General features: G+C 28.0%; 2 protein-coding genes across 2 annotated transcripts; one reads left to right on the top strand and one right to left on the bottom strand.

Moving 5' to 3' along the window:
• On the top strand, positions 1-8,379 carry LOC123305797 (protein takeout-like). Its single transcript, XM_044887630.1, has 5 exons — positions 1-57; positions 6,722-6,814; positions 6,886-7,033; positions 7,786-8,069; positions 8,191-8,379. Exons 2-5 carry the CDS (start codon positions 6,793-6,795, stop codon positions 8,340-8,342), a joined length of 606 nt encoding a protein of 201 aa, XP_044743565.1. The 5' UTR covers positions 1-57; positions 6,722-6,792; the 3' UTR covers positions 8,343-8,379.
• A 3,101-nt stretch (positions 8,380-11,480) lies between these two features.
• Positions 11,481-13,104, bottom strand: LOC123305294 (metallo-beta-lactamase domain-containing protein 1). The gene is made up of 4 exons (XM_044886977.1): positions 12,820-13,104; positions 12,577-12,741; positions 12,312-12,425; positions 11,481-11,866 (listed from the first exon to the last, which is right to left on the bottom strand). Exons 1-4 carry the CDS (start codon positions 12,965-12,967, stop codon positions 11,574-11,576), a joined length of 720 nt encoding a protein of 239 aa, XP_044742912.1. The 5' UTR covers positions 12,968-13,104; the 3' UTR covers positions 11,481-11,573.
• Positions 13,105-13,351: the final 247 nt, after the last annotated feature.

Raw genomic sequence — 13,351 nt, 5'->3', positions numbered from 1 at the left:
TGATAATTTTAAGTGTAAATTTAAATTATATTTATTCAGAATTTATAACTGAAAGACGTAAGTTTTCTGTTCAATTTTTTATGATTTCTTTAGTGATTAAAATTTAGGTATAAAATAGGTAAATTGTTTAAACAAACCATAAACTGGATTTTTTATTAATCAAAGGAGTAAGACTTAAATTTAAATGTAGATAAATTTTCCTGGTTTATTAGTTATTGATATATACTTTTCCAATTTTCCTCAAAACTTCCTCGCTACAAGTTAAAAACAGACATTGAGCTTCAGATAATAATTTGAGGAATGAAACATATTTGATTTTTTCCATCATTTAAAGAGTAAGAATTCTTAAACATCTTTATCTCGCAATTTAAATTTTAGAGAACCCGAATCAAGGATATATATTTATTTTCAATAAATAGATCATATTCAAAAAATGTGCCGTCTAATTATTTTTTAATTGCCCATACACAGATGCGTGTGTTTAAGATTTATACTGTATATTTACAGGTGACAGGCGGGCATTATAATTTATTAGTACTTAACAAGGATTAATAAAATTGTAATTTTTCCTTTGTTAAAATCGCTGATCAATACAAAGTGATTTCAAATAAGTTTCCACAGCTTTACAACTTTATTCTATATATTAGAAGCCATCGCAAATTTCATACCCCATTAAGATTTTATTTCCAAACAAAAGTTATATTTATACTATCTACCTAAGTTTTCGAGCACCCTGTCTCTAACTAGTTTTGTTGGCTATGTATAACTAACAGTATTATTTAGGAGACAACAAATTATTCTAAAACTGTCCAAGAGAGCCAAAATTTAAATGGCAAATGTTTCTTATAAATATTCCAACAACTTTTGTTAGCACACAAATCTAAAATGTTCGTGAACGTGGACGTAAACTTACGAACGCTTATTTGTATAAATTCAATGTACCTTATAAGTATTTTAAACCGACAAATGGGTTTTTAAATTATTTTATAGTTTGAATCTTCATTATTTAGTGAAGAATAACGGCCTCTTTTAATATAATAAGAAAAAAGTTGTACTTTCAATGGTCTTAGTCAGGCAATCAAGAGTTAAAATTAATTTTTTTTTTCATTATTTAAAACTAATACAGTGAATTTCTAAGACCAAAACATTTAATTAATCCGATACACTTTCCTTTATAAAAATTAATAATTTGTCTTTTTAAAGTCTTTGGGCTATATTTCGAAAATAAATTTCCATAACTATTTTCACAGATGTATAATTATATTCAAGTAGCATAATTATATAACTTTTTATATACTCAGGCATATTAGGTACCTACTGACCTGTTGGAAAAAATACAAAATGAAAAATGAGGGGAATTACAAGTGGAAAATAGTATGAAATTTAAATATCAAGGATTCGATCTAGAACTAACAGATTTACCCATTGCCATATAGGATCAACGGCACATGAAGTCATATCAAATATTTATAAAAAAAAGTCTATAATAACTTGTCTAAATGTCATATTTAAATATCAAAAAAAAAAACATTAAATTCTCATTTTAAAATTTCTAAAAATTATTTAATCACAAAAATAACTTTCTACACGTGAATTTCTTTATTATCATTAATATACAAATCATTAGCTGTGGTTATTTAAGAATAAAATTTCTTTATAAAAACTTGCGTACAAGATTTGGTGAGATTTTTAAGATGAAATTGAAAGTTATATTAGTCATTTAATCAAAATGAAATTTATGGTATACAAATTATTATATAACCACAATGGTTTTTTACCTATAAATGTTAAGTTCATTGCCACACTTATTCTAGTATAGAGATTATAATTGTTATTGTTTTGGTTGATGTTAATTATAGAGACTCTTAATATGAACAATGAAAATTGTTCTTTCAAAAAGAACGCTGCCAATTTTTTATATTTAATTAGTTAACGTATCCGGTGTATCCTTAAAATTAGAAATGCAACTTACAAAATTAGATATGTGGCTTGTTACTTTTCAATATTGTGTCTTCATCTGTGTTAAGATATTAATTATTATACATTTGTGAAAACTGAATTCAATTAATTCCTAATTCTTTTGAATGCTTCTAAGAAGAAAACTTATCCATTGAAGCTTTTTTAAATCCTTTCATTTAAGCGTTCGTTTTTAATATACATTTATGAAATGCCCTTCTATAGGTACTTTAATATCTCAGAAATCTTAAAAATTAATTCGAATATAGTTAACGAATACAAGAAAGACACATTGCTGTAATAAAGGCATATATTTAACATACTTATACGACTAATATAACGCGGTTGACTGAAGAGGATTGAGCCCACTTCATATGATCTATAAACAAAAAATGAATCATATGAAGGGTGTCGGTACTACCACCTTTTTAGCGAGCGCTCCTTAAATTAACTGAGCGCTCATCTCATTCTAAGCACTGAAAAAATAAGAGAAATGAATAAAACAAAAGTCTGTTAAATTCGAGGAGACAAAAATTTTACTAATATTAGACATAGCGTTCCCCAATTTGATTACAACCTCGAATCGAGTCGTAACCTTAAATGTAACTACTTTTAAAATTCATGTACGTTCATTGTTTTGCACAGGTTATAGCCAAAAATTCAAGATATCACCACTGTTACCTTAGTACAAAATAATAATCATAAAATTCTGTACAAAAAAGGTTAATACTTCTACTAAGTGTCTCAGTGTCAAAAAGAAAAAACATCTTAAAATTTCACAACTTTTATGTATGTAGCATATAATTTTCAATTAGATTCTTTCATCGAATTTTAACAAGTAGGTCTCTTCGTTTCTAGAACATATTAAAATAAAATCAAGGCATTATATGTTTAAAAATTTCAAACCATTCTAATAGGCTGGTAGTTACAAAGAGAAATTTTGTGATAATCGAACCATGTACATCCTACAGAATTGGAATTACCTGTTTGAAAGTTGTAGATTATTTATTGGGTTATATTAAATAGTAACTTTGGAAGATGAAACTTCCAATATTCGTGTTTTAACCAAGTTTTTTCTATATATATGCCATGTTAAAAAAAAGGAATTGACAACACAATAATCTAAAAAAAAGTTCTGAAATTTACAACCCTTAAAAATTAAATTTCTGTTAGTAGATGCTCTATAAAGCTTCTATAGCATGCAGGCATGGGCAAAAGTGATTCAGAGAAGTCCCTAGCACTTCTGTAACTAAATAACGAGCAAGACAGCGACAAACTAACCAGTATCAACCAATAATATGAGTAAGACAGAGAGACAACATTTTTTTTTCTATCTATCTCATTACTATTAGAAAAACTGAGATAGGTAGAAGAGTCGTATACCCGTCTCGCTTCCTCCTCTATGAGCAATGCGGACTTGCATAAAGAGACACACAATAAAATTTATGGCACTCAATAGAGTTATAATAATGGTTACTTTGACTTAAAATAACTCGGCCATGCCTGTTCTATATCCTTTCGTGTTGACAACCTACCACTGAGAGAGACTGTGTTTAACTTATATTTGTACTTAATGATTTAATTATCCATTGTAATAAAAACTTACAAAATTCTATAGCTTTCGAAGCATTAATCTATCAATGCATCATTAAAATTATTTTAGAATCTAATATTAAGGTACAGCATTAAAACATGTTAAAATTCAAATCACTTATAACTACTTAAAAAATTATTATCAAAACTTAATATTTTAATTGTATACCTATTTTACCTTACTTTTTAAACAGAATGACTCAATAAACATTTTATTAATCTTCAATAACGTGATTACCATTGTAATTGATTAATAAATGTTTATGATTTCATCAATAATACCTATAGGTATTCAAATCTATAGATTTAATTAAAATAGTGTCGTCTTATTAGGCAACAATTGAAATAAACTTATGGGTGGGCTTTAGCAAAAGTATGTTTAAATCATTATTGCTTGAATCTATATTGTAAGCGATCATAAATTTTAATTGGTAATTTCGTTACACAACATTAAAAACGCCGATAATTAAAACAAATATTACTTTAATGGGTTTTGCAATGTTTTTTCATAGTATCGTCAATTTAGGTACATGTTACAATATTTGGGGGGAAAGTGCTATATAATGATCCCTCAGGTTAAAATGATCCCTCGTTGTTGATCAATTTCATCGTCGAACAAAGACTTATTTCGTAGCAAAAATATTAATTTTACTGCTTATAATCAATGGTAAGACAAATTCCTACCTAAATTTTCTTTTTTTGGGTTAGTTTTTGTCAGCTGGTTTTTACTATTGCCTTTTGTTGACTTTTAATAATATTATAACACATTTTGATAGGCGTATAATAAATTTAAAGGTCAGTTTTTATGACGATATTCAAATATGTCGTTACGGGTAAAATGATCCCCTTTATATACGTTAAAATGATCCCTAGTTTGTGTATAAAATTATAATAAGTAATAAGTAATATTTAGAAGATTTTAGCATTTTGTATTCATACTAATCGTTGATGCAATGTAAAAGAATAGTTTTATTTTATGTGAACTTTGAACAATTTTCTAACAAAGTCGCTCGAAATGTTTCCTTTTGAGAAATATTTATTAGTTCTAAAGAAATTAATGAAATTTAATTCAGGAATAAAACAAATTTTTATTCAATCGATTTCTATCGAATATTCTTCCAATCATTTCAATGCAAGTTTTTTTTTAAATTTATGTATGTCAATATGAAATAAGAAATAATTTTATTAATAATACCTATCTACAAGTATATTGTAAACATTTCACTTCTTATATATTTACAATAAGGTTAATTTCTTTCTAGAACTTACCATTTGATTATGCAATTACCCGGTAATAATTATCTGAAATGTTATTACTCTCTAGCGGTAAGAACTTGAAAAAAATCTTGTTTATTACATAACATATATATTTTTACAAAGTCAAAACATTCATATTCATGTTATTACTATATTGATCAAATGGATGTCACTTTCACCTTCTGTTCAGTTTGTTTTTGTTTACTGACTGCAATATATAATTTATCGATATTTGATAATAAAATCCATGTTTTCGCAATTTATTTAAAATGCAAAAAAGTAAGAGAATCAAATCAAAACAAAACAACTCCTTTATTAGAAAAATTTGGAAACTAAAATTTAAATACAATGCCATTTTCTAAGTAAAACAAAACATCATTGTAAGCTTACAATTTAGACCTTTTGGGCCCCTTTGTTTGCAAATAAGGGCGGTAAATAAGCCGTTCTAGCCGTTCTAACGCACGGTGAATAAGTCACGTCTCATATACGAAAAAACAACCGGGCTAATATATCTGTTTTTGACTGAGTAAATTCCACACTACTGAAGTGCACGTCCAGCTTTTCGTAAAAGTAACCAATTTAAGAATAATATTTTGCGATAAAAATATACCCTAATGTCTGTAGAAAAAGCTATACAATACGCAGATCCAAATATGCTAAGTTTTTCTCTGGCAAAACCTGAAAAAAAAAACATTTATAGGTGGATAAGTGTCAAGACATGACAGCAAGAGAATGCAAAATAATTAATAAATTTGCAATACATGCTCCTTTTTTCTGTAAGCCAAGATTGACAATGTCTTCACTCTTTGCTTTTTAACATAAAGATGCTCTGAAAAGACTAGCAGAAATAACAGAACTTTTTAGAGACAATGCAAATAAAGATAAGTATCAGGGATTTTATAGACCTATGTAACCGTAGCCGAAACTATGAAATATCCAAAATAAAAATCTATCCAAAATCGTAGCCAAATCTTATACTAATGTTAAGAGTAATTTCAAATGGGATCAAAGTCTAAATACTCTAAATGACAAGTTATGATTTGGTTTTCGTCGGGTCGAGTGGACACACTAACTTTCTGTGGCTTGTAGTAACAAATTATAATCTAGAAACAAAGTCAAATAGTTGTCTAGTATGTATTTTCTTTTTGCAATTCCTGCAAAATTTTATATCCGTAAATGAACTATCCAAAACTATCGGATAATACGAAAGAATTTTATACCAATGCGTAACCGTATAACTGAAATCGCTAACAATTATACTTAAAATATAAGGAATTTAATCAATATTTTTCACCGCCTAAATGTACGACACAATATTATTGATGATTTAATTAATCATTCAAGAATAAGAATAATATTTGTAATACCTGCAATACAAATATTGTAAAGATCTTTGACATTGGCTCCAAATTGATAGTAAATATTTGTACTTCGTTAAATAAATTCAAACAAGGTTAGCCTTTAATTAAACCTTTTATTATTTGATGTTTAATGGCTAAAATTACTTGCGCAAAAAACAACATTCTCAAAAAATCAGGAAATAAAAACCTACATGTGAATTCTAAACTGAAAAATATTACTGAAGCAGCAATTCTCATTTCAAATACTCCAAAGATTTCAAAATTTTAATATTATATTTATATTATGTTAGGAAGTCCTCATATTTACAGCTCGGATTTTGATAATTTTTTTTTAATGTTATTTAAAATCAGAAACTTTTCAGATATGTCTCGAGTAATCTATTAACGCCCAGCCTAAATCAGTAACGATAGAAGTTTGAAATTTTGAGAGGACAATGATTTTATACCGTATATGTCTGTAAAGAAAGGATTTTTCGGAATTCATCTCCTAAACCATTCAATTAAGATTTAAAAAATTCCATTTGTTTAAAAGATGTTTTTTATTTATGTTATAGCGAAATGGTTAAAATACTGCAAGAAAAGTGATCCAGAATTAAATACATGCTTACGAGATTTATTTGAAAAGATGTTTCCAGAATTAGCAAAAGGTAATATTTAAAAAAAAACTGAATTATATTATTAAATAGCCAAGAATACTTATTTTGAGAGTTACTTTAAGGTATCCCCGAATTGGATATTACACCATACGAACCACTCTATTTAAAACGAGTATCAGTAAGTAAAGGAGCTGGTGCTGTTACATTGAGTGGAAGTTTGTACAATATGACAGTACGTGGACCATCCCAAGCAATTCCTACATACTCCGAGTAAGTATATCTGTTCAATGTGGTTTTTTATTGTAAAAATCTATTAGGTTAGGTTGCTAAGTTAGCATAAAAAAATCAAACTTATAGACTAGAAGCCCATGCTAAAATTTTTCGGGTGAAATGAATCACCAGGGATCATGTTGAAAAAGATGATAATGTTTGTAAAATTAAGTTTAAGCACCATGTCGTCAGTTCTACGCGGTAAAGATGAGAATATGAATATCATACTCCTTGATGTCTTACCCTGCACTAGCAAATATGTACGGCGTTGCTGGATACCAACTCTGCATAAGAATTCGTAGCTAATTACATAAACGCCGTACAGAAATAAATCCAATAACTTCGGTACTGGAAGTTAAAAAAAATTTTGGATTTCCCATCAATTTACGAAGCCCTACGTGATTTATGTAATGCGTTTCCAATACGTGAATTATGTAATACGCTTCGAATACTTATGCAGAGTTCGTATCTAGCAAAGCCGTACATATTTGCTGGTGCAAGGGTGTGACATTCATATTCTCACCTGTATCGCGTAAAACTGAAGCATTGGTGCTGAAACTTACTTTTATATATAGGAGCACTTTATATATATATTGACTTGCTGGCTTGAAATACTTTCTTCGTGTTCTTCGTGAGGCGCATAATTGGTGTAGGCAATTATTTAAAATTAAGTTCGATGATTTTCTAGGGTTTTTTCCTGCTTAGATTTTCATTATTTACATGATGAACTGAACGAAAATTTTCTATTTCAGCATGCGTCTAGATGAAAACAAATTCAATTTCGGTATCGATTTACCTATCTTGGATATTGACTCACTATATAATTTGGTTGGTAAAATATTGGTTTTACCCTTAGTTGGTAATGGACCATGCAAATTAAATTTGAAAAACGTTAAAACCGTAATATCAACGGATTTTGAAATTATTGATGTTGACGGAAGGCAAATAATGGATGTTACAAATATGAAAGTGAATTTCAAAGTCGGTTTTATGCACATTAAATTAGATCACCTTTTTAATGGAAATAAGGTATTAGGTAAGTTTCATACACAAATTCTTTCACAATTTTTTTAAACAATTTCAGGCAGTAAATTTTATTGACGAATGAATTGTGAATTTTGTTGAAATTTATTAACAATGTCTTTGCTTGCTTCTAGGACAAACCGTAAATAACTTTTTAAACCATCATGGATTAGAAGTAATTGGTGAATTAAGTGACAGTATTAGTGAAAGTTTAGCAGCAATTTTCCTAGATTTAATGAACCAAATATTCAGCAAGTTACCACTTGATTTGTGGCTAACGGATTAAATAAGACTTAAGTGATAAGATTTTAAAATTCGTAGGTTATCGTATTAAAATAGTAAAAAAATATTTATAAAACTGAAAAAAAACTATTAAAATATTAAAAATAAATTCTGTGCTTTTTTTTCCTTGAAATTAAATTTTAAGCTGGACAAATAGGAAATCAAATGAAGAAAAATATTTTTAGCCGTGAGAGTATTTTTTAACAAAATTAATGATAAACAAAAAACAGCAAACACTAGTCATATCCATCATACAATACAGGATATTTATTGCTGAGAATTCATGAGTCATTTATGCACTGTATCGAAGGCCAACGAGAAATGTTGGGGGTGTGTTATAAATCCGTTTTGTAGCCCGTAATAAAGGAGTTTTAGAAATGCCTGATATATACAAGGTAATTTTTTACAAAGTTCTATTTTTTATTACCGGGACGCTCACTATTGACCCTATAAAAATTAGTTCCTTTCCATCAATGTCATCAAATAAGGAGGATTTTCCAACATTCCCGATTATCTTCCAATCGAGCTTTCGTAGGTTGATAAATATGATGAATAATATACGGACAGATAAAATAGAAGAGTAAGAGAGTTACTAAGTGGTAGCAGAACTATTACATTTCAGATTTTTTAGTTAATTTTACTTTATTCTAAACATACAACTAGGAATTAATCGATCTATACAATTTTGAAATGAATTGTTAAATAATTATGAATGGTAGCAAATTGCTAAGTAAATTTTGTAATTATGGAAAAATAAATTTAAAATGTATTTAAGGAATGAAAATTTTATAATTTTCGTGAATAATATAAATTGTTAAATCAACACATGCTTATTTTTCAATGATCATTTAAAAAAAAGGGTTGTTAGTGAGATATAAACGACTTTCATAATATAAATATTATGAGTAGCAAGTAAGTCATTTAAATATGTTGTTTTAAAAAAAAAATGCTTGTTGCAATATTGATAAATGATTTTTTTAAATGTGAATGAATAATAATGCGTATAATATGTCATGCGTTAAAGTTGACACAATGCATTGAGTTTGTTATGCATGAAACAACATATGATTATGATAAATTACTTTTCCTGTAATATATGCGAATTTAATAACATCATTCAAAATTATGTAATATATGTGTGTGATAAATTGAATAAAACATTATTTTTTTTTGTTTTAAAATGACATTATTATGTTGGTAGTCTAGAATTTATTTTTTATATTTGTTTAATTCTAAAACTCGACTTCAATTTTTTTCACTCTTTAAAATAATAACCGGACTTAGAAGCTGAGATAAGAGTTTCAATAGCAGGTATACTTATTTAGAAGGCATCCGGGAGAATAATATCGCAAACGAGGTGGAAAAAAATAGAACTATTATTAGTATAAAAGTTTTTCTTTTGAAGTCGGTTTTCTTTTTGTTAAAAATTTTTAATTTTTCACTAAAAAAATAATAATCGAAATCGGTTGACGTGTTATTAAGTTATTCGCCCTCTTGTCGTGCACACTTAATGAAAATTTAAGAATTTTATGGTTTTCTCATGGATGCCGCTGCCAGAAATGGATCAAAATGAAATGGAAAATCATCAAAATCGGTTCACCCAGTCGAAAGTTCTGTGGTAACAAACATAAAAATAAAAAAAAATACAGTCGAATTGATAACCTCCTCCGTTTTTGTTTGAAGTCGGTTAAAAAAAAGTTAGAAATCTTAGTGTAGGTTATAATGTCTATTTTGAAATTAGCTTATAGTTCATAGCTTATGAAAAACGTGCTAATCAAAATTTAGATTATTTAATGGTCATTTTTATGCTTTTAAGTTCACTTTGGGGTGATGATAAATATAAATATTAGCCTCGACACTTTGTTTCTTTGACCATAATGAACCAAAACTAACTCAACTGTAGCCTCCTCATTTGACAAATATATTTGATATTTATCTGATTTTAACGGAGGGATGGAATGTGTTTATTACTTTTAAAAAAATCACCTACGTGCATAAAATATGCATTGAAAAGAAAGAAATAATTACGTATGAACCCCGACTAGTCAGTCCTAAATAAAATAAGCAGTCGAATGCTTTCAATTTTTGCTTTGACTTTAAAAACATGTATTTGATTGGGTGTTATCATTTAACGATTGGTTATTCGAAACTTATTAAGTACTTCTTTCTTTCTTTACATACAGAGCTATTATTCTATGTGGCCAAGTTTTAAAAAAATTAGTTAAGTTTAATTTATATTACGGTTTTGACTAAATCAAACTGATATTTTTTTCTTCAGTTTCAAAGAAGACCGGAAAAGAAGAAATCAGAAAAAAAACACGCACCACCTGGAAATAGTTAAAGCTAGCTAAGAATGGAAATTTTTACATGCAAATATCAAATAAATTAACTTTTTAAAAAAAAATCAATTTACAGAATTACTATGGCTCTAACTTTTAAAATTGAAATTTAATGAATATAAAAAATATACTGGAAGATTTTTCACATAAATCAGAACAGATTTTTCATTTCAAAAATATTCGAGAACTATTTTGTTAAAAATTTAATATATAAAACAATATGGTTCTATGACCAACTCAGTTGTCAAGATGCAAAATTAAAATTTGATTAAGCACGTAGTTTCGGTATTTTTTAAATTTAATATTTTCATATTAAACCAACCGTTTCAGCAAAACGAGATTGTAATCGAAATTTTAACTTAAATACTGTGTTTTTATACTTTTCATTTGTGAATTATATGTAATCTGTAGAGGTTATTATTATGTACATCACAAGTGTCGACATCGATGATAGCAGAAAAGATTCATTTAAAATACGCGCATGTAACAAAAGTACGTATTTACTTGCGTTGGACGTTAAAATGGATATACCGACCTATCTACATTACAAGCCCGTACCATGATGTCACGTCCGTATAAAAATTTGAATTTCCGTTTTAGAAATTTTTAAATGCCCTCACTGAATTTGTATTTTTATTAATTAATGGTTTAGTTGAAATGTCCAGTCATTAAAGTTACGGAAGAAAAATATTTGAACCAAATTTAAATTTCATGAATAATCCCTATTCCACACTTTTTGTTTGCATGCCAATATATCTTTGAAAAAAAAATGAACGCATCTAGATATTTCTTTTATAAACCATAGAATTTTGTATTCAAATAATTTTGTTTACATAGTGTGTTTTTACCCTTTAAATTATCAGGACAATATATATACAGATTTATAGAATAAATTTTTAAACAGCAATTGTTTCAATATCTTTTTGAGGATATTCTCCAGCAGATTTTTCAGGTAATTTCACATCAGGTGAAGTACTACATTGTTCACAGGGTGGTGTTAATTGTTCCTTTAATTTTGAACGCATTTCATCAGTAACTTTAAAATATGGTCCATGGCCTGGTATAATAAAACTCGCAATCTCAGCAATTTTACTACGATTTATTATTTGTAATTCAGGTGCTTCACTTCCGGCAATCTCCCGCCATATTGAAGGATCATTAATGTCTTCTTCTTTTTCAAATAAATCACCTGTGAAAATTGATTAAATATTTTTATAAATTAAATATTTATTGATAAATGGTAAGTAATCAGGTGGTCTAAATTGGAACTATTGAAAAAGTGATCTACTTCCTGTTTAATAGTACAAATTTGTATCGCCAGTTGGCGGGACTTTTTTGATTTGAATTTGAATATTTTTATTGGCCTTTAAAAGTAGTAAGTACAAGTATTGCCGCCTGGTAGTCAAAATTGTAACTATTGAATTCGGAACTTCTGATTTTAATTAGTAGAAATAATTATCGCCAGTTGGCGAGTTGCAACTCCCAGCTATCAATGGTAATGAATTTATTTCGGATTTTTTTGGGGTATAATAACCGTCCGTCATTCAGTGTGTGATTAATTTTTTCTCATGTGTCATGCGTTTTGATTTGAAATGGAAATAAGATAGGTAGGTATACGATAAAAATTTACTTACCACTAATTGCAACTATATTTTTATCAGGTGTAGTGACTAAAACTGAGACATCAGTTAATGTATGTCCAGGTGTTGGAAGAACTCGAACATGTTTATTTATAACAAATTCATTTCCTAAAATAAAATTAATTTCAAAAGAAAATAGGTTAAGCCATAAATAGTTAAGGAATTCAATAGCATTTTGTTTACGAAATTCCCATGCCCACCTAATTTTCAAAAAGTTGAACTTGTGTGCATCATAGTTGTGAAGTAAAAACAGGCTAACCTTTTAGAAGTTCTGTTTCGAGAAATACATTTTTTTGATTCAAACTGAAGCCAACAATATGTTTAGCCTTTAAGAACAAATTATTATTCCCAGTATGATCAGAATGCCCGTGCGTGCATACAACCCAATTGATGTCATCTGTTGTTAAATTACACTTTCTCAAGGCTAAAATGCATAATAAAAAATTACGAACTTCGTAAGTACTCCGTGTAACGAGAAGCCTTTAAGTCAAATTAATCAAACCTTGTAGAATATAGTGCCCATCCCAAGCTGTCATTGTATCGACAATGATATTATCTTCGCCTTTAACGAGCACACAACTACAATTGGCTTCCATTTTTCCTTCCAAAATTCTGGAATATCCATCTGCTAAAATATGTATACTAGCCATTGTTTTTATTGTTTAAATAGAAAAATTGAGGTTAAACAAAAATATATTTTAAATTTTGCTTTCTTTCTGGCGTTCGAGTTTTAATGTTCAATAATTTCCATATGTGCAAAATTTTCAATTGGTTATAGCTATTTGTTTTTATTTTTTTTAAATTATTTAATTGTAAAATAAATAATTTTGACATAACAGCGTCATTCGTTGACTAGAATTCAAAGTAAACCATATAAATATAAATTATACATAAACAGTATTAAACAAAGAAAAGGCTAGCATTATTCATATATTTTATTGCAGATATCTTTGTCTGCTAGGTATGTTTCGTTTCAACATTTACAGTCCTGCCATCTTTGAAACAACATTGTAAATTTACACACATCAGAATCT

This window comes from Chrysoperla carnea, chromosome 1 (genome assembly GCF_905475395.1).
Source record: "Chrysoperla carnea chromosome 1, inChrCarn1.1, whole genome shotgun sequence".
Taxonomy (NCBI): domain Eukaryota; kingdom Metazoa; phylum Arthropoda; class Insecta; order Neuroptera; family Chrysopidae; genus Chrysoperla; species Chrysoperla carnea.
This window is presented reverse-complemented; position numbering and strand designations above follow the sequence as displayed.